At 49.9% G+C, this 24,019-nt stretch overlaps 1 protein-coding gene across 4 annotated transcripts in view; it reads right to left on the reverse strand.

Moving 5' to 3' along the window:
- The window catches only part of LOC133340827 (zinc finger protein 704-like), a 49,065-nt gene that overhangs the window by 16,250 nt on the left and 8,796 nt on the right, over nt 1-24,019 (reverse strand). For 2 of the 4 annotated variants that reach the window (XM_061549251.1, XM_061549249.1), the window contains exons 2-5: nt 4,397-4,515; nt 3,105-4,198; nt 1,130-1,230; nt 617-938 (exon numbers count right to left, since the gene is read on the reverse strand). In XM_061549251.1, the coding sequence (XP_061405235.1) occupies nt 617-938; nt 1,130-1,230; nt 3,105-4,198; nt 4,397-4,493 (1,614 nt within the window). In that variant the 5' untranslated portion in view covers nt 4,494-4,515. Of the gene's footprint in view, nt 1-616; nt 939-1,129; nt 1,231-3,104; nt 4,202-4,396; nt 4,516-24,019 lie in introns of all 4 variants that reach the window. The other 2 variants (XM_061549250.1, XM_061549248.1) reach the window with 1 other exon arrangement.

Consider the following 24,019-nt stretch of genomic DNA (forward strand, 5'->3'; position numbering starts at 1 on the left):
TACCACTCCCCACCCAAATAGACATGCACACAAGTAGGTATCGATTGTTGTCCTACCCCCGCACCTCCGATTAGCACGGTTGGCTATGTATGGCGCAAAAGAAGTTCAACATATGTACATACATAAATACAAAGACAAAGATCCCGCATATAAGCCTTACCAGACTGTTGGGGCAAGTGTTGTTAGCGAGCACCTATGAAGGCCGACACGGCATACGAGGGGGTGGGTGGCCAAGCACCACGCCCGGCCGCCTTTATCTCCCCAGTATCGATGTTTACACACCACACCAGGTACTCATAAGGAGGCTGAGTCGACCTAGGGGAGGCCCATGACCGGTTCAGATAATCGTCACTGGCGTTGGCCATGAGCGGGAATCGAACTTGGGTCTCCAGGTTCTCAGCTCAGCCCGCTAATCACTACACTATTGCTCCCCAGACACACAGCTTGCCACACACAGACACGCACGCACACAGACACCCACATAGACACACACACACACAGCTCGCCACACACAGACACGCACACACATAGACACCCGCAGACACACACACACAGACACCCACACAGACACCCACACAGACACACACACAGCTGACACCCACACCTTGCCACACACCTGGTACGCGTGATCGGCGCGCACGTGCCAGAATGCGGCTGCCGTTGGTGCCGAATGGCTCAGCGGCAGGACGCCACGGCCATCTCCGCGGTGCTGCAGCTGCTGCTGCTGCTGATGCAGTTGCTGCAGGTGGTGCGGGTGGTTGTTGTTGTTGTGGTGGTGGTGTGGGTGAGGTGGCACCACCACCGAGGGCAGGTGGCACACGGTCGGCGACACGGCCGACAGGCTGCTGAGGCCGTCGGTCACGGACTCCACGCTCACCTCCACCTCCGTGTAGTAGAAGTCCTCCTCACCGTCGCTGAGATCCGAGTCACCGTTACGGCTGTGTGCGTGTACGTGTCCGGACACAGCAGGGATGACGGGTACGTACGGTGTAGAGACAAAGCATGTATAAGAAGTGTGCGCGCACGACCGACCATGCAAACACGACAAATGTCCATGTGTCCCTGTCCCCTTCCATAGGCCCTGCAAGCAGGTTGATGCACTTATTCACTCGCTCGCTCACTCACTCACCCCAAGTGGATGGTGCGGATGTGTCGCTGTATCCCAGATGAGGTGCTCAGGACCTTTTCACAGTTTGGCCACATGCACTTGAACATCACCTTCATTGAGTTCTGGCGACACAAAAACCAACATCCCCCATTTTAAAAACATCAGTACAGGCAATCCTCGGTTTACGCGCTTTTGTGGTATGCCATTTTGGAATAACGTACGCTTTGTATTCAGACCTTTTATTGACATGCGCGAGACAATTTTAGGAATAACGTCATCCCGCAATGAGACGTACGCACCACCCCTAGCCTGGCACTGCGACACAATGGCGTTGCCAGCAGCCAGTGCGTCACGATAACTCGTGTGCTTTACTGTACAGCATCCTCTCCACAACGCAACTGCGGCATAGTTACATTAAGTAATTCTGTATATCTTTATTTGCATTTTTATTTTATAGGAAGTATATTAGAGTTTACATGATTTTATTTTGAATTAAAAGTATTATATTGCGTGTACATGTAACGTATTGATATAGGCTAGGATAATTGAGGCGATAATGTCTGTGAGTGAAATCCTCTAACCCCCTCCTTTACAATGATTTCTCATGGGAAAATGTATTTTGACATACGCACGCTTTTCAAGGAACTCATCTATTGCGTATGTCAAGGAGCGCCTGTACGTTCGATAGCCACGTTTTTCTGCAGCCATCTGAAACGCTCTTCCTTCCAATATTAGGAAGTTACTGCAGCTGTGCACTTCTAAATTATCATCTAGATTGACGAACTAATTTCTTTAGAACTGTGCTTGTGTTTAGTTTGTTGTCTTTCCCCCGCACCTCCGATCAGCACGGTTGGCTACGTACGAAAGAAGTTCAACATACACATTTGATTAGATCGCAAGGCTGTCACGACGCTGCTATGTTTCACAGATACGTATGGTCTACAGTAATTTCGCAGTAGGGGGCGATGTTGCTTTTACCCAATTCAGTAATTTAGGAGTAATATTTAAAATATTATTTGGTTCTTTCGGTTAAGTCACGTCTAAAGATAAAATAATAAATTAAATTAAATAATAGCATAATTTATTATTTTATCTTTAGACGTGACTTAACCGAAAGAACCAAATAATAATTCCTGCGGTCACGAAAGTTCTAAAATTAAGATTTAAAATATTTTCCAATGTGGCCCGTGACACCGGTACACGTGGCCTACTACTACTCTTTCTCGCGTGTAGTTGTGGAATTTTTTTTCGTCTGCTGTGAAGGAGACGGCATATCTTTTTTTTTGGTCCGATAATCCCACAGGTATTAACGAGGGTGGCCCGCTAGGCTCCAATCACACACGCCGACAATGAAGCGACGAGCGCGATAGCTTAGCCGTGTCACTGCCCCCCCCCCACCCCCCACTGTACGATGCTTCATGGACTTGTCTACTCCCTCGTCTCTCCCCCAGTCTTTTTCTCCTCACGCTAACCCTCAACAGCCTGGCGTGGGACGCCAGACACAATGTCTACTACAACTCGTAATAATAATAATCTACAACACCAAATCACTTTAACACAAATCTAAATAAAAGGCATGGGTTACATTAGAACCAATACTATTCCAGGTAAGGCCCACGGAGCTATACATCCCTTTTTCAGAAGCGACCTAGCCGCACATGACAGCTCAACGAAGTGGATTATCACGTGGACATTAATCGCAGCCGAAAACTTTAAAGGCAAGTTTCTAAATGTGGAGAAAAAATCCGGAAGACCCGGGGAAAAATCCACGCGACCATGGTGAGAGAGACACACACAAACTCCAAATATAACAGCAGGCATCAGGATCGGGATCGAACCCACACCCTCCTGTATGCCAGGCGAGGTCGTTAACATCTTGCCACCGCGTCACCCCAGGGCTGTCCAATTGTTTCGCAGCTAAGACAGAAATCAACTTTGTAACGCCCCCCCCCTCACCACCCCGAGATGAGGGCTGCTTTGCTCCGCGCCGCTGTACCTTGCGTTTGCGCGGCGACGGCTCCTCGAACAGCAGCTCGCTCTGAGCCGCGTGCCCGTCGTGCCCGTCGTCTGAAAACGCCGCGGCGGCGGCGGCACCGGCGGCCCCGGCTCCGTCGGGTCCATCAGGGGCCGGTCCCCGCGCCACCCCGCGTCTCGCGGGGACGCTCACGGGCTTCGAGGACGGGAAGGCCGGGTGGTGCGCGCTCACGGGAGCGGGCGGCGTCGTACCGCCGCGGTTAGCCTCCTGCGCCAGTTTGCCGACGCAGTTCGCCCCCACCGCGACGCCTTCGTCGCGACCGGGACGAGCTGCCTCGCCGAAAGCGGCGCCGTGCCCGCGCCCGCCTCCGCCGCTTCCGCCGCCCTCCGGCTGCACCATCAGCTGCGCCAGCCGCGACGAGTAGACGTGGGAAAGGGCCGCGCGCTTTAGGCACACGCCGTCCGGTGGTGCCGGCGCCGGCGGGGACTGCGGTGACGGTGGAGAATCGGACGAGGGAGATGATGATAGGCAGTCAAAGTCCAAGGGAATGGGGACTTCGGTAGTGGTGGGCATGGACAAAGAGCCGAGCTTGAAGCCCGGTTTCACTCCACTGCCGCCACCACAGCCAATGCCGCCGCCAACGCTGCCGGATGGCTTCTTTTTGTGGGCAGGGTTGGCGGCGTCACGGTTTGGGTTGGCGCCACTCTGAAATTCAGCAGCATTGGCGGCGGCAACTGCAGCGGCGGCGTTTACCTTGCGCCCATCCACACCGACGTCGCCGCGGGAAAAGTCCAGGTCCTTCCGGGCCAGTTCGGTGGCGACGCCGTGGCGGACGGGGAAGGGGGCGGCCGCAAACGCACCGGCGGCGGCCGCGGTGAACGGAGCGGTGCTCCGCGGAGGAGCGGCGGCAAAGGTGGCTGCGTTGCCGAGGGGGGCGCCACTTAGCGGGATGGAGTCCCCGGGAAGGGGGGGCGAGGGCGTAGATGGGTTGGACCGGTCGCTGGGGAGATCCCAGCTCCAGACGCCGCTGCTGCTTCCGAAGCTGGCGGCGAGGTCGGCGCCGCAGACGGCGGCCATGCCTGCCGACACGGCCGCATCGTGCCACGACTGGGCGTCTGCTGGAGAAGCGAGAGATGGGGGGGTGAGGGAGAAAGGTGAAGTACGGTGATGACGATATTGATGAGGGCGACGTATGTATGTACGAACGCATCGTACGTAGCCAACTGTAAGTGCTAATCGGAGGAGCAAAAATGGTGATGGCGATGACGGTGATGGTGTTTGCTGGTGACCAACTGGCACCGCGGCCATCATACCGGAAAGGCCAGGAGGGCCAGAGAGGCCGGGCGGGCTCCGCACGAGAGGGCTGGTCGACAGACTGCTGAGCACCATCGCAGCCATCACCTCGTTCATATCCGCTTCACCAGACTTCTTCCTGAAAGATACAAGCTACATTTGTGAAGCGCCCAAAATATACCAAACGTCTCGGGAGTGTGGAAATAGAGGAAGGGCGGGGAGGGAATCGCGGGAGCGAGCAAGGAGAAAAGGTAAGCAACTCACCCAATCATTTACCCACCCACTCAATCGTTCACTCACCTACCCAATCAATCACTCACCTACTCATTCACTCACCCACCTCACCCACTCAACCACTCACAGAAATTAAGTAATTAAGAGGGTCCGAAGGTACGGCGGTTGAAGGGGAAGGTCTCGAGTAGAGACTTGAAATCAAAGAGCAGGGCGGACCACACGGAGTTGCCTGTGTAGGAGGGGGCATAGCGACTAAATAAGCGATCACCACCAACAGGAACAACAACAACTCTTATGGCAGTTTCGGAACCAGTGGGAAGTAGAAATTTAGTATCGACGATCCAGCGCATCGTTACAATTCAGAACCACTCGGTGTGCATTCACCTGGTATGGATCACACAAACAACAATCCAAGTTATGCTTATAAGTGTGCAGAGAAACAGAGAGGTGCACGCTCGGACAATTAACCAAACGAAGCGTGCTTGGCGTGAAAGGCTGCTGGAAGTGGTTATGCACTTTAATCGACCCTGAAGAGCTGATGGGCTGAGTCCATCACGGACCAGGATTTGAACGAAATCCTTTTGACGGTGACGTGGGAACTCTGCTACAAATGGCAGGTGCCTGGATGTTGACATCTACCAAAAAAAAACCCCGTTAGCCCCTACTCTAGGAATAATGCCGAGCTGCAGATGGCACAGATTAGGTGACTCAACTCGGCGATGAATATTGATTCCTTAAGCTCATGATAGTAATGTACAGCTCTTTGTCAGTACGCTGTTGGATGAAGGCCTCCCCCCACAATGTGCGAGTTGTACGTGTTGTTTGACCATACTTCACCGCCGACGGTTAGTGGAGGTTGGTCAAAGGAGGGGGAGGGGGGGGGCAGGACTGATTCAAATGTCACTCGCCAAAAATATATAATAGGCAATGTTTTGGGCAATGGTCCTTCTTCATGGGCGCCACGGTGGCGAGATGTTAACTACCTTGCCTGGTATGCAGGAGGTCGTGGGTTCGATCCCTACCCTGATGCCTGCTGTATATTTAGAATGTGCGTCTCTCTCCCTGTGGTCGATTGGATTTTTCTCCAGGTTCTCCGGTTTTTCCCTCTACATTTTTTATCAACTTCACGAATATTTAGGGTATTTGGCTGCTATACATTTCAATGTAATAAGCCACTTTGTTGAGCTATCATTTGCGGGCCAGGTCACTCCCTTAAAAAGAGCTACGTAGCTCAGTGGGCCTTACCTGGCGAAATAACAAAAGAATATACTAGCGGGAAGTACCCGGCATTGCCCGGGGGAAAAATATATTTCAAAACTTAAAAAAACATTACATATACATACACAGATACTAAGCTATTGTGAAAGCCTGGTGGGCCGTTTGTCCATTTCTCCACCAACAAAATGATAAGAGGCTTGCAGAAGTCCAAAAAGTTATAGAAAGTGGCAGGTAAATAGTTGATAGAAAAGGTTTCCGAAAATTGTCGACCCCCCCCCCTCAAAAAATATTTCTACCCCCGCGTAGATATATATACCTACACACCCTACATACAGAGTAAATAGTATCTACTGACTTTGTAGTTGTATCTACTGACTGTACAGCAGTATCTACTGAGCCAGTAGTAGCTACTGACTGTATAAGAGTATTTACTGACTGTAGCAACTACTGATCATAGTTGTATCTACTGGCCCTACAGTACTATCTACCAACTCTATAGTAGTAACTACTAACTCTATAGTAGTATCTACTGACTGTAGCAGTATTTACTGACTGTAGTGGTATATACTGTTTTAGTATCGGCTAACTCTATAGTAGTATCTACCAACACGATAGGAGTATCTACTATCACTACAGCAGTGCATACCGACTGTGGTGGTACCTTCTATGATTACAGCAGTGCATACTGTGGTGTGGCACCTGCTATCACTACAGTAGTACATGCTGACTCTATAGCAGTATATATCGACTCTATAGCACAAACTACTAACTTTACAGTGCCTTCGTGAGGCCTAGTCTCGCGTAGAGCCCCCGGCCTCGCCTAGATAGCCCAGCCGGACGAGGTGGCATCTTGGCAGGCTGGGGCTGGGCCGCTACCCTCGCCCTCCCCCACAATCCCCCTGCCCGCTCTACAAAGATACTATCTAAGCGCTATAATATTAGTATTTACCTACCCTATAGTAGTGTAGTGGTGTAAACTCACACGGAGACGAGATTCTCTGTAAGGGCTATTGCCAGTTTATTAACTCACATACAGAATCACCGGATCACACCAGAGGTAGACACTTCTACACTTGGTCGTTCCCATGGACCGTCCTGGTACCCGCTTAACTCCTCGGCCTATCCTCACCTAAGCTCCCCACTAATCCTATTCTTTCCTCGGCCTAGGGTCTCGGTGCCGAGCGGCGTGTCTTCCGTTCCCTCGAGACCTCCGTTCCCTCGGCTCCCCACAACGACCCCGCCCCTCTGTCCGGGGTCCCCCTTAAGTACCCCTCCCCTCTGGGTAACATGACCTCACCCTATGACATCATCCAGCTCTTTCCTGCCGATGCCCTCACTTCCTCCCATGGGTGGAAAAAACCCGATTTTTCCAGCGGCAGGCATCGGGTTTTTTCTTTAATACAATTAAACCCAATTTCAGTCAATTAAAACCTGGTTTAATGAATACGAAACTCTGATAGGCTTAGGCTGCTTCCTCGTCGGTGCTGCTATCGTACTCGGGGCCGTCGGGCACGGGGTAGTCGTAGAATGCGTCGGGCAGGTTGGTCTTGATGAACACGAGCTTCTCCACAATCGTGGGCGCCAGTGAGTTCCTTAGCTTGGAATGGACGAAGCTCATCGTTGAGAAGTTCCGCTCGGATGCCACGTACGACGTGGCCATGCTGAATAGCTTTATGGCGATCTTCTTCAGGTCGGGCCACTCCGAGCCGTCGGTCTGCCACCACTGCAACGCGGTCTTCTTCCCCTTGACCGACTCAATCTTCTTGTGATAATTGATGAGCGTCTTGCAGTGCTTGCACATGTTCGACTTGGCCTTGTGCGGCTGGCTGGCCTCGGTGAAGAGCTCCCAAACGTCGGCAGTCTTACGGCCACGCTTCTTGGGCCGTTGCTCGGGGCCGTCGGCGTCTTCTTCGTCATAGTTGTCGATCAACATGATCTCGTTGCCACCGGAGACGAGCAACACGGCGCTGCTGTCATCATCAACGTCGGGGCTGAGAGCCGTGCGGGCGCCGCTGTTGGACATCGTTGTTGGAAAATGTATATCACTCAATAAGAAAATGGCGTCAATTGCGCAAATAGGCGGAAGCAGGCGCGGTGTCCAGCGGGCCGCTGGCGAAGTGCGGTTCTGCAATTAAAACCAATTAAACCGGATTTCTCCCAATCTCAGATGATCGGGTTAAATATAAAAAGACAATTAAACCCGATTGTAAAAAACCCGACTGTGCCACCCTTGCTTCCTCCAACTACTCCTCTACATCAGTAAGTGCACACATTGTAGTTGGGGAGAAGAGGACATGACACTTTGAAGACTTTACCTCAGCGTTGTGTGTATTTTTTTGCATTTTTAACGTGAAAGAGACTTTTCCACCCCCTCCCAACGAAGGCGTGTGCGTTGCTAGGAGCAACCCCCGTCAGCTGTGTCGCGCATGCGAAAATGCGTGCTTTGGCGCGTGCTCAGCGGCGTAAGGAAATAAATAATAGTACTAAATGGTTCATTAAACTACTTTAAAGTTGACGGATGCAAAATCCGAATAGTGCTGGCTCACCACGGGGCTTATCGCGTGGTACCTGGCTACTTTTTTATACGTAAACCCCACGGTTCGTGAGCCAAATCCTTCACAAGTTTCGTCCACAGACACGCAGACAAACGGACAGACAAAAAAATTACATTTATAGGTAAGATAAAAATGCCATTGTCCGAAAGGGTCACCTATTTTTTTTTGTATTTTAAAGGCCACACGGTGTTATTAGCACAGAACGTATCGAGTTGCCGTTGTTCGTGTCCGTGCACCACTGGCAACGTAGTAGTGGCAGCAAAATAACTTCTCTGTCGAAAAACAAATGGGGACACGGTCGTGTACATGATAATCACTTCTTTTCGATTTGTAGTGGTGGCGCCGGCCTGGAATTCGGTCACTCGCGACTGATTTCATCAAGAGCCAGGCGCATTGTCACATTGCAGGACTGAGAAGAGACGTCAGCGGGCAGCGGGGATAGCTTGGGTGATTAAGTTACAGAAACGTCAACATAGATCTAGGGGTTTATTGCACCATTGCGTAAAAAAAAGTGTATGATGTCAAATGCAACTGAAAGTGAAAGTATCATGAAAAATCAACAGCTGAGCATCAAATTGTGATTTAGATGGAGCAGAGTAACCAAAGGACATGTTTGGAAATGATGGGCATTCAGGTGTTTGGGGGCATTCACAGTGTCCCAGCATTTACAGAGAATGAATTGGCCACAATGCCAATGTCGTGATGGTGGCCCTCCACAAATGCTGGGGACTACAGGGCATTGGAAGCTGGGACACTAGCGGGAAAGAGGGGAGGTGACCACCGGAGGACTGTAAGGTTGTCCCTGGATCGCTTTATTTAATCTGTTCCAGAACTAGGGAACACTTCATAGGTCGTACCCTGGATGGTTGCTCCGCAGCTGTCTCCCGTCAGCGTTCGTGTTTGAGGAGATCCGTGAAACCGGTATTGGTCTGGTTGTTGTATTATTGTATTGTTTATCTTTGCTGTTATGAGGGTTATTTGGGTTGCTATAATGGCTGGTAAAATTTTCACTCCCCCGGAGAAGTAGCAAACTTTTTGAATTCAAAGTTAGACGCCATCATTCTGCAGTATACTGGCAGTGATCCTTGTTATACTCCGCACACGGTCATCGGGGTGCGTCGCGTGAAACAGGGGCCCTACCCTAAACTAAATCACAGCGGTGCGAGTATTGACAGCTAGGGTTTCAGTGATAGACCGCCATCTCCAAAGCTCATGTTGCAAAAGGACGCACCGTTAATGATGTATTTATTATTACTGTTTACCTATTCTGAAATGCTCAGAATAGGTAAACAGGAAGGAGGGTCCTACCACGTATTTGCAATTTGGGGGAGGGATGCTGCTGCTGTGTGATACCAATTGGAGGTGCACTTGCTCCAGTAGTCTGTAAAGGCTAGACAGAGGGATCTTTGTCTTTATTTAAATCCAAATTGGGTTAATTTCCAGATAATTATTCAGCATCAGGATGTTTTTGGCCAATTACCGGTACATGTTTTGTATCTTTACAGGTACAGGGGAGAAACCGGAGGACCCGGAGGAATCCCATGCAGAAAAAGGACAGACCAAGCTCCACGTGGAAATGCGCGTCCAGTCGGGTATTGAACCCACAGCCACTTACTTTGAGACATCTCCTTTACCAGTGGCAAAATATAGTAATAGGTTTTTACCCTTTCAACTGGTACAAAAACTGACACCTTTATACAAGGCACTACCGTTACCGCTACTGCATTCATGGAAAGTTCTCAGCTGCCCGGGTTGGTGGTGGGGGGCGTATTGGCGGGGCGGCAGTGGGGGGGGGGGGTGTCTTAGGAGGTGGAGATGTTTGACAGCACAACTCGCCCACTCGGCATATGTGAAACTGTACTCAGGGAAGGATAACGCCTCCTTGCCGTGCCCCCCCCCCCCCCACGTTTCGGCTGGGGGGGGGGGGGCACACATGGGGACAGGCATAGCCAAGGACGGCACCCCCCCCCTTGTTTGGTCACGCCCCCCCCTCTCCAAACCAAGATTGGCAGATGGACAACAACACATTCCAGCCGCAACGTTGGCTGCATCTTGTCTGAACTCTGACGTGATCTGTCTTTACGATGGCACGGTCGAGGTCGATTCTTTATGTTCGTGTTGGGCTTTGGTTCCACCTCCCCCCCCCCTACCACCAATACGCACGCAAAAAAAATATACATCCCTGTGAAAGGGGTGGGAGAAATGTAATCGGGCTGGGAGCTGTGTTTTTCTATAAGAGGTAAGAAAAAAAAACTATGTTTGTTTGTTTTGTGGTATGTATCAGTGTAAACTTCCCGCATGAGGCGTAAACATTGTAAATGATGGTTAACGGCACAATGGGCAATTATATCTCTGGGTTGGGATGTAACTCTGTGGATGGAAAGTCATTGAGGACGAGTGAAAGGGCAACACGTGGGTTCGAGGGGTGTGTCACCAAGGAGAGGAAGGGCAGGGTTAGTAGGCGTCATTAAGAACTGAGGGCAATCGTGGGATAAGGAGGTTATTGAGAAGGTAAAGGCAGGTCTGGTACGGGACATGAAGAAGCGGAGAGCAACACTTGAGTTAAGGGGGGGAAGGGGCAATTAATGGGGGGAAGGGCAGGGATAAGGGGGGCAATGAGGGGAAGCGTTTAGGTTAGTTGCATTCAGGAGCGAAGGGCTAGAGAGGCACTGAGGACAGAAGGGCAACACGTGGGTTGGGGGGGGGGGCACTGAGGAGAGGGGGGGCACAGCAGTGCTGGTGGTGGTGGCGGCGGCTGCGCGGGGCAGGGCACACCCAAGGCGTCCCTCAAAAGCGCCGAGAACCGGTCGGAACCGGTCCAGCTGCCCACAAAAACAGCCACTTTGCCGCCGTCTTAACCCTTACTTCACCGAACCGAGACGCGTAAATCCAATGGGATCCGCGGCGGCATCGCACACAAAGACGACAAAGATCCTCCCCCACCACCCGCTCCCTACCGCCCCCTGTGTAGTAGCCACACAGAACGTTGGGTGGCAAGTTCCTGTTAGCGAGCACCTGTGAAGCCGCCGGCACGGTGCACCGCACCTAAGGAGGCGTGCGTGCGTGTGTGGCCAGCAGAGGTGGGACAAAGTCATTGTTATGCAAGTCCAAGTCGAGTCTGAAGTCATCAAATTCATGACTCGAGTCTGACTCGAGTCCAAGTCACATGACTCGAGTCCACACCTCAGAGGTGGGACAAAGTCATTGTTATGCAAGTCCAAGTCGAGTCTGAAGTCATCAAATTCATGACTCGAGTCTGACTCGAGTCCAAGTCACATGACTCGAGTCCACACCTCAGAGGTGGGACAAAGTCATTGTTATGCAAGTCCAAGTCGAGTCTGAAGTCATCAAATTCATGACTCGAGTCTGACTCGAGTCCAAGTCACATGACTCGAGTCCACACCTCAGAGGTGGGACAAAGTCATTGTTATGCAAGTCCAAGTCGAGTCTGAAGTCATCAAATTCATGACTCGAGTCTGACTCGAGTCCAAGTCACATGACTCGAGTCCACACCTCAGAGGTGGGACAAAGTCATTGTTATGCAAGTCCAAGTCGAGTCTGAAGTCATCAAATTCATGACTCGAGTCTGACTCGAGTCCAAGTCACATGACTCGAGTCCACACCTCAGAGGTGGGACAAAGTCATTGTTATGCAAGTCCAAGTCGAGTCTGAAGTCATCAAATTCATGACTCGAGTCTGACTCGAGTCCAAGTCACATGACTCGAGTCCACACCTCAGAGGTGGGACAAAGTCATTGTTATGCAAGTCCAAGTCGAGTCTGAAGTCATCAAATTCATGACTCGAGTCTGACTCGAGTCCAAGTCACATGACTCGAGTCCACACCTCAGAGGTGGGACAAAGTCATTGTTATGCAAGTCCAAGTCGAGTCTGAAGTCATCAAATTCATGACTCGAGTCTGACTCGAGTCCAAGTCACATGACTCGAGTCCACACCTCAGAGGTGGGACAAAGTCATTGTTATGCAAGTCCAAGTCGAGTCTGAAGTCATCAAATTCATGACTCGAGTCTGACTCGAGTCCAAGTCACATGACTCGAGTCCACACCTCAGAGGTGGGACAAAGTCATTGTTATGCAAGTCCAAGTCGAGTCTGAAGTCATCAAATTCATGACTCGAGTCTGACTCGAGTCCAAGTCACATGACTCGAGTCCACACCTCAGAGGTGGGACAAAGTCATTGTTATGCAAGTCCAAGTCGAGTCTGAAGTCATCAAATTCATGACTCGAGTCTGACTCGAGTCCAAGTCACATGACTCGAGTCCACACCTCAGAGGTGGGACAAAGTCATTGTTATGCAAGTCCAAGTCGAGTCTGAAGTCATCAAATTCATGACTCGAGTCTGACTCGAGTCCAAGTCACATGACTCGAGTCCACACCTCAGAGGTGGGACAAAGTCATTGTTATGCAAGTCCAAGTCGAGTCTGAAGTCATCAAATTCATGACTCGAGTCTGACTCGAGTCCAAGTCACATGACTCGAGTCCACACCTCAGAGGTGGGACAAAGTCATTGTTATGCAAGTCCAAGTCGAGTCTGAAGTCATCAAATTCATGACTCGAGTCTGACTCGAGTCCAAGTCACATGACTCGAGTCCACACCTCAGAGGTGGGACAAAGTCATTGTTATGCAAGTCCAAGTCGAGTCTGAAGTCATCAAATTCATGACTCGAGTCTGACTCGAGTCCAAGTCACATGACTCGAGTCCACACCTCAGAGGTGGGACAAAGTCATTGTTATGCAAGTCCAAGTCGAGTCTGAAGTCATCAAATTCATGACTCGAGTCTGACTCGAGTCCAAGTCACATGACTCGAGTCCACACCTCAGAGGTGGGACAAAGTCATTGTTATGCAAGTCCAAGTCGAGTCTGAAGTCATCAAATTCATGACTCGAGTCTGACTCGAGTCCAAGTCACATGACTCGAGTCCACACCTCAGAGGTGGGACAAAGTCATTGTTATGCAAGTCCAAGTCGAGTCTGAAGTCATCAAATTCATGACTCGAGTCTGACTCGAGTCCAAGTCACATGACTCGAGTCCACACCTCAGAGGTGGGACAAAGTCATTGTTATGCAAGTCCAAGTCGAGTCTGAAGTCATCAAATTCATGACTCGAGTCTGACTCGAGTCCAAGTCACATGACTCGAGTCCACACCTCAGAGGTGGGACAAAGTCATTGTTATGCAAGTCCAAGTCGAGTCTGAAGTCATCAAATTCATGACTCGAGTCTGACTCGAGTCCAAGTCACATGACTCGAGTCCACACCTCAGAGGTGGGACAAAGTCATTGTTATGCAAGTCCAAGTCGAGTCTGAAGTCATCAAATTCATGACTCGAGTCTGACTCGAGTCCAAGTCACATGACTCGAGTCCACACCTCAGAGGTGGGACAAAGTCATTGTTATGCAAGTCCAAGTCGAGTCTGAAGTCATCAAATTCATGACTCGAGTCTGACTCGAGTCCAAGTCACATGACTCGAGTCCACACCTCAGAGGTGGGACAAAGTCATTGTTATGCAAGTCCAAGTCGAGTCTGAAGTCATCAAATTCATGACTCGAGTCTGACTCGAGTCCAAGTCACATGACTCGAGTCCACACCTCAGAGGTGGGACAAAGTCATTGTTATGCAAGTCCAAGTCGAGTCTGAAGTCATCAAATTCATGACTCGAGTCTGACTCGAGTCCAAGTCACATGACTCGAGTCCACACCTCTGGTGGCCAGCACCGTGCCCGGCCGCCTTTGTCTCCCCAGTGCCGATATGTTACACACGCCGCACGAGGTAGCCGTTTAAGGCCGAGTCAACCTCGGGGCAAGGCTTCTCAGGACCGTGTTCAGATATTCGTCACCGATGTTGGCTGCGAGCGGGAATCGAATTCGGGCCGTCGGGTTTGAAGAGCGGCCCGCCGACAACTGCGTCACCGCTCCCCCACACGCACAAAACACGGGGGGCGCACGTACTACGTACGCACTTCGAATTCACTGCCAGGAGTGCTGCCGAATGAATTAATCGGTCGAATGGGAAGAAGGATGCCCGTTATTCTCGTGTCCCCTCACTCATTGTTGTTCTAACATAGAATTAATTCCGGAATTGAGCAACCGCAATAGTCGGGAGTTAATTTTAGTTTTGTAGAACGTTAAATGCGCGCGCGGTGCCTTTGTCACTCCACTGACAAAGGCTGAAGGGTTCCCCGCGCTGTTGTTCTGACCATACTTCACCACGCTGGCGAGTGCGGGTTTGTGAAGCGGTGTGCTGGGTGAGGGTGGCGGGGTTAGGAGAAAGCCCAGGACCGATTCGGATATCGCTCGCCGCTGATGTTAGCTGTGGCTTGCTAACTGCACAGTGCGCTAACCACTGCGCCAGCACTCCCCTAACCACCCGCCCGCCCTTTGTCCATTCAACTTCGGGTAAACATTTTATTTATTTCCATTAATCCACTGTGGCCTCGGTTAACCATGCACACTATAGGGGGGGCCGAGCCCAGTTAGCGAGCACCTATTACGGCAGGCAAGGCACGCAAACAACGTGGTACTGCGAGCTCCCACGCTTCGCCACATTTGTCTTCCCATTGATTCCGTCGTTGACTCATCGCACGAGGCACTTATTTCACACCGAGTCAACCTACGGGGGCATGGAAGGTGGAGACCTTGGCAGTGCTCAGATTATGTGTTCAGCCTTTGAATCAAAGATATGTTGTCGGGATGTTAAGAAATGTGTGGTGGGCAAAGCATTACATCACTGCTTCTCACCCTCCAACACCCTTTCTCCTAAGACAAAGATCCCCCGCATAGCCTTAACAAACTGTTGGGTCAAGTGCTGTTAGTGAGCACCCCTGAATGCCGGCACGGCACGCGAGGGGGTAGGTGGCCAGCACTATGTCCGGTCACCTTTGACTCCCTCGTGGCAATATTAACACACCACACCAAGTACCCATTTTAGGCTAAATCGACCTAGGAGAGGCCCAGGACCGGTTAGGATAATCGTCACTGATGTTGGCCGTGAGCCTGGATCGAACCCGGGTGACCAGGTCCGTAGCGCAGCGCGGTAACCGCTACACTACCACTCCCCGTCGTATCACGTACACACACAAAGACGTGCATGCACTCTCCTACTTTCACTCTTTCAACACATTCATTCACATTCACACCCACTCTTACACACGCCTATTCCCATCACACACACACACACACACCGAGTGCATATCCAGCGCCAACATTTCACTCTCCGCACCTTTCACATGCGTACAAACACAAATACACAAGACATATCCCTCTTACGCAAAGATCCCCCCGTACAGACTTTTAACAGACTGTGGGGGGCAAAGAGCCTGTCAATGAACACATTTGAAGGCCGACCAGCGCCACACCCAGCCGTCTTTGTCTCCAAAGTGCCGATGTTTACACCACAGCACCGGATACTCATTTGAGGCCAAGTCAATATATAAGGCTCTCAGGACTGGTTCAGATATCGCACTTGATGTTGGCCGTGGTCGAGAACTGTAGCCGTTTAGCAAGATTTGTAGCGCAGCGAGCTTACTACTGCGTCACAGCCTCGTACACACATAGACAAAGACACACACACACACACGCATATTGCCCGCGCTTGCCGCCGCTGTTATTGGTGGCCGACAATTGAATTGGGTTTGTGGGGCAGTGTGGCAGTATGCTAAGCACTGCACCATCACTCCCACCCGACACACACACACACTCACAACTACAACCTTCCCCCCCCCCCAGCTCACACACACAGTTATACCCCCACCCCCTCCTCAAAAACCCACCCAAGCACCAACGCACACACTCAATCCGCCTCTCCCCAGTCAGCCAGCAATACACACACACACTCCATCACATAAAATGCTATCTTGTAGGAATGCCCTGGAACGCGCGGAATGGACTCGACCGGTAAAGGGCAAAAAAATAATTACGTCATCCATAAACAACCCCTTGCCAACTCACACCCCCCCCCCCTCTCAAGTGTGAGTCCAATGGTACATTCCATTATTTTCAGCTGGCAACTGCCCAGCCAATGAACGGCCAAGGAGAGGGGAATAGCAGGTGGGATTGGAGGGGGGGGTGTAAGGGGTGGGGGGGTACTGGAGCGGGGGGGGGGGTTACTGGGGGTGGGGGCTGAATGGGGGGGGGGGAAATCAGGGTTACATGAGGACAGGGAGATGTGTTTTTAATTTGTAAGCCGCTGCTGCTGCTGTGGCTCGAGTATTTCTCGATGCATGCACACGCGCAACGTGTACACGCACACGCACGCACTCCCGAGGCGCCGTGTACACATACGCGTGGATACGCGCAAAACGAATACGTGCACAACGCACTTGGTTGTCTGTATGTACGCTCGAGACGGGGGTACACGCGGTCTGCACTGGCGTGTGCGGGTGTACTACCACGACTGTGTACACCACGACTGTGTACACCACGAGTGTGTGTGTGTAGACCGTGTACACGAGCGGTGGTGTAGCGGTTCGCGCGCTGCGCCACGAAACCCGGCGACCCGCGCTGGCAGTCTTGGTGTTGACCTGTCACCGGTCTTGGGCGACTCAGCCTTAAATGAGCAGCTGGTACTGTGTGTAAAACATCACAAGTGGGGAGACAAAGGCGGCCAGGCGTGGTATTGGCCACCCCCCCCCCCCCCCCCCCATTTGTGTGCCATGCCCTCGCTAACAGCACTTGTCCCAAACAGTCTGTTCAAGGCTGGATCTTTGTCTTTGCACAAAAGCGTCCACTGCGCTTGCTTGCGCGACGGGCGTGTACACGAGTATACACGTGTACACGTGTATACACGGCTGACAGCAGACGCGCGCTGAACACTCGTGAGAGACACGCACATTCTGGAGCAAGCGAGCATCGTCGATCAATGTCTATCCACTGCTGGATGAAGGCCGCCTCCCCCCACCCCGCAGGTCTACTCAATATGCGCGTGTACTCAATACGCGCGTGTACACAGCAGGCACGTGCAGCACATCGAGTATTACCACCGCTGCGTGCGCATTTCCAAACGCAATACAGTACGTACACACACACACACGTGATATGACACTATAATTCCACAAGACACGCGCGCATTAAATAATGCAAGCGGTCAAAATACACAAACAAGCTACTTCTGGGCGCTGCGGTGGCTAGGAGATGTGAACTGCCTCGCCTGGTCTACAGGACGGCGTGGGTTCGATCCCGACCCTGACGCCTGCTGCTGTATATTTGGAGTTTGCGTGTCTCTCATCGTCATCACGGTGGCTAGGAGATGTGAACTGCCTCGCCTGGTCTACAGGACGGCGTGGGTTCGATCCCGACACGGGCGCCTGCTGTATATTTGAAGTTTGCATGTTCTCCCCGTGGTCGTGTCTAATATTTATCCTCCTCCTGTTTTTCCCCTCCACATTTTACAATCAACGCCACGCGTTTAGAGTATTTGGCTGCGATAAATGTCCGCATGATGTTAAGCCCACCTGGTTGAGCGAACATTTATGATAGCCAGGTCAGGTCGCTTCTGAAAAAAGAGTTGGGGGCCTTACCAGAGGTCGCAAACGGGTTTTGATTCCTTACCCGTACCCGGCCGCACCAGGGTCGCAAACGGGTACCCGTACCCGGCTGGGTACGGGTAGCCGGGTATCGGGTAGGGTACGGGTATCCGATTGCGACCTCTGGGATGAAGCCATGTTGCAGGCGCGGATGGGTTGATTCTAGGAATTTGAATTGTGAGAAGAGACAAGACGTTGGGAAATGAGTGACAAACGGTTACTCACCAGTGACTCACGGCCTACCCGTACCCGACCGCACCAGGGTCGCAAACGGGTACGGGTAGCTGGGTATCGGGTACCCGGTTGCGACCTCTGGGCCTTACCCGGTAATAATTTATTTTATTGAAAGATTTAGTTTTACGTTTGTTTACAGGAGGTCTGTGGGTTTTCGAATCCCGCAAACCAGCCCTGATCAATACTGTGTCGCCTGTAACACCGTCCGGTTACGCGCTGTGTGCTTCACAAAGGACATAGTAATAGGTTTTTACCCTTTCAACTGGTACAAAAACTGACACCTTTATACAAGGCATCATGTTTGCAATAACCACAACACAAGCAGTCAAAATGCAAACAAAAAGAAACAACTCTGATAATGATATGCACTGTCCTTGAAGTTAATTGGTCCACACCCGAGACAGCTTTTCTTAGAGCCTAGTCTCCATTGGTGAGACTTCACAAAGGACGATTTAAAGCTTCTTTCGTGACTGCAGGGATTCATCTTCTTGGTTCTTTCGCTAAAGTCACGTAGAAGGGAAATAAAATAATAATAATAAAACATAATAAAATAATTCTCACGACGTTTCGGCCACAACGCAAGCAGCCGTCCTCAGGTGAAGAACAGGTCTGTCGGAAAGACATTCAGACGCCGTCTTTCAGACACTGTCTTTCCGACAGACCTGTTCTTCACCTGAGGACGGCTGCTTGCATTGTGGCCGAAACGTCGTGAGAATTATTTTATTGATTTATTTATTATTATTTTATTATTTCCCTTCTACGTGACTTTACCGAAAGAACCAAGAAGATTCACAAAGGACGTTAAAGATCCCCGGGCGTGACGTCACTGGAAGCGGGCGTGACGTCACTGGAAGCGGGCGTGACGTCACTGGAAGCGGGCGTGCCTCCGTTACCCGCACCGGGCGCCCAAGCGATTAAATTTTAAGAGAAATTCGGTAAATTGACACCGTAAATAGACTCGAAACGGGACGTCACGCGGACAACATCGGCCCTACAGGCAGTCTGATATCGGTCTGCACCTCTGGGTCCTCTGGGTTGTTTTCCCCCTCCACCTTGAGAAATATGCGTTTAAGACTGTCGATGATTTTGCTGCTATACTTGTCCAAATGCTTTGCCACTTTGTTGAGCTTCATCCTTTGTGGCCAGATCTCTTTTGAAAAATAAGTGAATACCTCGGTGGGCTTTGGTAGGATGGCGATGGTTTCATTTTATTTGTATGTGTTTGGGTGATTTGTTTACATTGGACTTTGGACTCCCATCGTGTTTTTATATCGTTTGTTGTTGTAACTTGTTTACCCGCCCCGACATCTGTGAAAAAGATCTTCATGCCTCATCGGATTCCTCCAGAGAAATTCCTGCCTGCTAGCCCTGCGCGATGAGAATGGCGACAATATCAAAATGTAAAACATTATCATTAATTATTAAAGCGTGCATGTACAATAACTCACTAGTGCATGCACATAACTGATAAGCACATGCCAGTATGCAGAGTGCGAGAGATGACGGCTCACTGCGCGTACAATATTACGTGCATGCGCATTGTCTACACAACTGTTATTACCGTGGTAATGTGCTCTTCTCTGTCCATACCAGGAGGTAACCCACACGTGTGGACACTTTTCGTTTCATTTTTCGATGAAAAGCTTTCGTGACTGCACGGATTCGTATTCTTGGTTCTTTCGGTAAAGTCACGTAGAAGGGAAATAATAAAATAATACAAATAAAACATAATGATAAAATTCTCACGACGTTTCGGCCACAATGCAAGCAGCCGTCCTCGGGTGAAGAAACAGAGCCGTCGGAAAGACAGCGTCCTAATGGACGCTGCTAAGCTTGGCAGCGTATATTTAAGCTGGGTGGGAAGAGGAGAGTGCCTTGACAAAGGAGTTTACATATCAACAGAGGAATTTAGCATATTGATGACAAATGCAGAAATGGGATTAGTCACTCCTTGTGGAATGTGTAGGCGGTGGGGGGGGGGGGTCTCAAAGTCATATTATGCTCGTGTACACTTTTCGTGTATAACTAGGCGAGCGCGAGGACTGGTTCATCACCATGGGTGGTGAGATATGTCAGATCAGGATAATGACCCAAGGTTGACCTTGAATGCCATGACCCAATCAAGAAGGGTTTTTTTAATTTGTATAGTCAAAGAGTGATCGATAGACGACACTGAACGGCTGACCTTCTATAGGGCTTGAGAGCTGAGTAGCCGATGTTGAATTCTCGTGATGTTCTAGAAGGGCTAGAGCTGAGTAGCCGATGTTGAATTCTCGTGATGTTCTAGAAGGGCTAGAGCTGAGTAGCCGATGTTGAATTCTAGTGATGTTCTAGAAGGGCTTAAGAGCTGAGTAACCGATGTTGAATTCTCGTGATGTTCTAGAAGGGCTAGAGCTGAGTAGCCGATGTTGAATTATCGTGATGTTCTAGAAGGGCTAGAGCTGAGTAGCCGATGTTGAATTCTCGTGATGTTCTAGTAGGGCTAGAGCTGAGTAGCCGATGTTGAATTATCGTGATGTTCTAGAAGGGCTAGAGCTGAGTAGCCGATGTTGAATTCTAGTGATGTTCTAGTAGGGCTAGAGCTGAGTAGCCGATGTTGAATTCTCGTGATGTTCTAGAAGGGCTAGAGCTGAGTAACCGATGTTGAATTCTAGTGATGTTCTAGAAGGGCTAGAGCTGAGTAGCCGATGTTGAATTCTAGTGATGTTCTAGAAGGGCTAGAGCTGAGTAGCCGATGTTGAATTCTCGTGATGTTCTAGAAGGGCTAGAGCTGAGTAGCCGATGTTGAATTCTCGTGATGTTCTAGAAGGGCTAGAGCTGAGTAGCCGATGTTGAATTCTAGTGATGTTCTCGAAGGGCTAGAGCTGAGTAGCCGATGTTGAATTCTAGTGATGTTCTAGAAGGGCTAGAGCTGAGTAGCCGATGTTGAATTCTAGTGATGTTCTAGAAGGGCTAGAGCTGAGTAACCGATGTTGAATTCTCGTGATGTTCTAGAAGGGCTAGAGCTGAGTAGCCGATGTTTAATTCTCGTGATGTTCTAGAAGGGCTAGAGCTGAGTAGCCGATGTTGAATTCTAGTGATGTTCTAGAAGGGCTAGAGCTGAGTAGCCGATGTTGAATTCTAGTGATGTTCTAGAAGGGCTAGAGCTGAGTAGCCGATGTTGAATTCTAGTGATGTTCTAGAAGGGCTAGAGCTGAGTAACCGATGTTGAATTCTCGTGATGTTCTAGAAGGGCTAGAGCTGAGTAGCCGATGTTGAATTCTAGTGATGTTCTAGTAGGGCTAGAGCTGAGTAACCGATGTTGAATTCTAGTGATGTTCTAGAAGGGCTAGAGCTGAGTAACCGATGTTGAATTCTAGTGATGTTCTAGTAGGGCTAGAGCTGAGTAACCGATGTTGAATTCTAGTGATGTTCTAGTAGGGCTAGAGCTGAGTAGCCGATGTTGAATTCTAGTGATGTTCTAGTAGGGCTAGAGCTGAGTAACCGATGTTGAATTCTAGTGATGTTCTAGAAGGGCTAGAGCTGAGTAACCGATGTTGAATTCTAGTGATGTTCTAGAAGGACTAGAGCTGAGTAGCCGATGTTGAATTCTCGTGATGTTCTAGAAGGGCTAGAGCTGAGTAGCCGATGTTGAATTCTAGTGATGTTCTAGTAGGGCTAGAGCTGAGTAGCCGATGTTGAATTCTAGTGATGTTCTAGAAGGGCTAGAGCTGAGTAACCGATGTTGAATTCTAGTGATGTTCTAGAAGGGCTTAAGAGCTGAGTAGCCGATGTTGAATTCTCGTGATGTTCTAGAAGGGCTAGAGCTGAGTAACCGATGTTGAATTCTAGTGATGTTCTAGAAGGGCTAGAGCTGAGTAGCCGATGTTGAATTCTCGTGATGTTCTAGAAGGGCTTGAGAGCTGAGTAGCCGATGTTGAATTCTAGTGATGTTCTAGAAGGGCTAGAGCTGAGTAGCCGATGTTGAATTCTCGTGATGTTCTAGAAGGGCTTAAGAGCTGAGTAGCCGATGTTGAATTCTAGTGATGTTCTAGAAGGACTAGAGCTGAGTAGCCGATGTTGAATTCTCATGATGTTCTAGAAGGGCTAGAGCTGAGTAGCCGATGTTGAATTCTCGTGATGTTCTAGAAGGGCTAGAGCTGAGTAGCCGATGTTGAATTCTCGTGATGTTCTAGAAGGGCTAGAGCTGAGTAGCCGATGTTGAATTCTCGTGATGTTCTAGAAGGGCTTGAGCTGAGTAGCCGATGTTGAATTCTAGTGATGTTCTAGAAGGACTAGAGCTGAGTAGCCGATGTTGAATTCTAGTGATGTTCTAGAAGGGCTTAAGAGCTGAGTAACCGATGTTGAATTCTAGTGATGTTCTAGAAGGGCTTAAGAGCTGAGTAGCCGATGTTGAATTCTAGTGATGTTCTAGAAGGACTAGAGCTGAGTAGCCGATGTTGAATTCTCGTGATGTTCTAGAAGGGCTAGAGCTGAGTAGCCGATGTTGAATTCTCGTGATGTTCTAGAAGGGCTAGAGCTGAGTAGCCGATGTTGAATTCTAGTGATGTTCTCGAAGGGCTAGAGCTGAGTAGCCGATGTTGAATTCTAGTGATGTTCTAGAAGGGCTAGAGCTGAGTAGCCGATGTTGAATTCTAGTGATGTTCTAGAAGGGCTTAAGAGCTGAGTAACCGATGTTGAATTCTAGTGATGTTCTAGAAGGGCTTAAGAGCTGAGTAACCGATGTTGAATTCTAGTGATGTTCTAGAAGGGCTAGAGCTGAGTAGCCGATGTTGAATTCTAGTGATGTTCTAGAAGGACTAGAGCTGAGTAGCCGATGTTGAATTCTCGTGATGTTCTAGAAGGGCTAGAGAGCTGAGTAGCCGATGTTGAATTCTCGTGATGTTCTAGAAGGGCTAGAGCTGAGTAGCCGATGTTGAATTCTCGTGATGTTCTCGAAGGGCTAGAGCTGAGTAGCCGATGTTGAATTCTAGTGATGTTCTAGAAGGGCTAGAGCTGAGTAGCCGATGTTGAATTCTAGTGATGTTCTAGAAGGACTAGAGCTGAGTAGCCGATGTTGAATTCTAGTGATGTTCTAGAAGGGCTAGAGCTGAGTAGCCGATGTTGAATTCTAGTGATGTTCTAGAAGGGCTTAAGAGCTGAGTAGCCGATGTTGAATTCTAGTGATGTTCTAGAAGGGCTAGAGCTGAGTAGCCGATGTTGAATTCTAGTGATGTTCTAGAAGGGCTTAAGAGCTGAGTAGCCGATGTTGAATTCTAGTGATGTTCTAGAAGGGCTTGAGAGCTGAGTAGCCGATGTTGAATTCTAGTGATGTTCTAGAAGGGCTAGAGCTGAGTAGCCGATGTTGAATTCTCGTGATGTTCTAGAAGGGCTTAAGAGCTGAGTAGCCGATATTGAATTCTAGTGATGTTCTAGAAGGACTAGAGCTGAGTAGCCGATGTTGAATTCTCGTGATGTTCTAGAAGGGCTAGAGCTGAGTAGCCGATGTTGAATTCTCGTGATGTTCTAGAAGGGCTAGAGCTGAGTAGCCGATGTTGAATTCTCGTGATGTTCTAGAAGGGCTAGACCTGAGTAGCCGATGTTGAATTCTCGTGATGTTCTAGAAGGGCTAGAGCTGAGTAGCCGATGTTGAATTCTCGTGATGTTCTAGAAGGACTAGAGCTGAGTAGCCGATGTTGAATTCTCGTGATGTTCTAGAAGGACTAGAGCTGAGTAACCGATGTTGAATTCTAGTGATGTTCTAGAAGGGCTTAAGAGCTGAGTAGCCGATGTTGAATTCTAGTGATGTTCTAGAAGGACTAGAGCTGAGTAGCCGATGTTGAATTCTCGTGATGTTCTAGAAGGGCTAGAGCTGAGTAGCCGATGTT

Source organism: Lethenteron reissneri, chromosome 10 (genome assembly GCF_015708825.2).
Source record: "Lethenteron reissneri isolate LAM-NWPU_2019-01 chromosome 10, ASM1570882v1, whole genome shotgun sequence".
NCBI classification, from domain to species: domain Eukaryota; kingdom Metazoa; phylum Chordata; class Hyperoartia; order Petromyzontiformes; family Petromyzontidae; genus Lethenteron; species Lethenteron reissneri.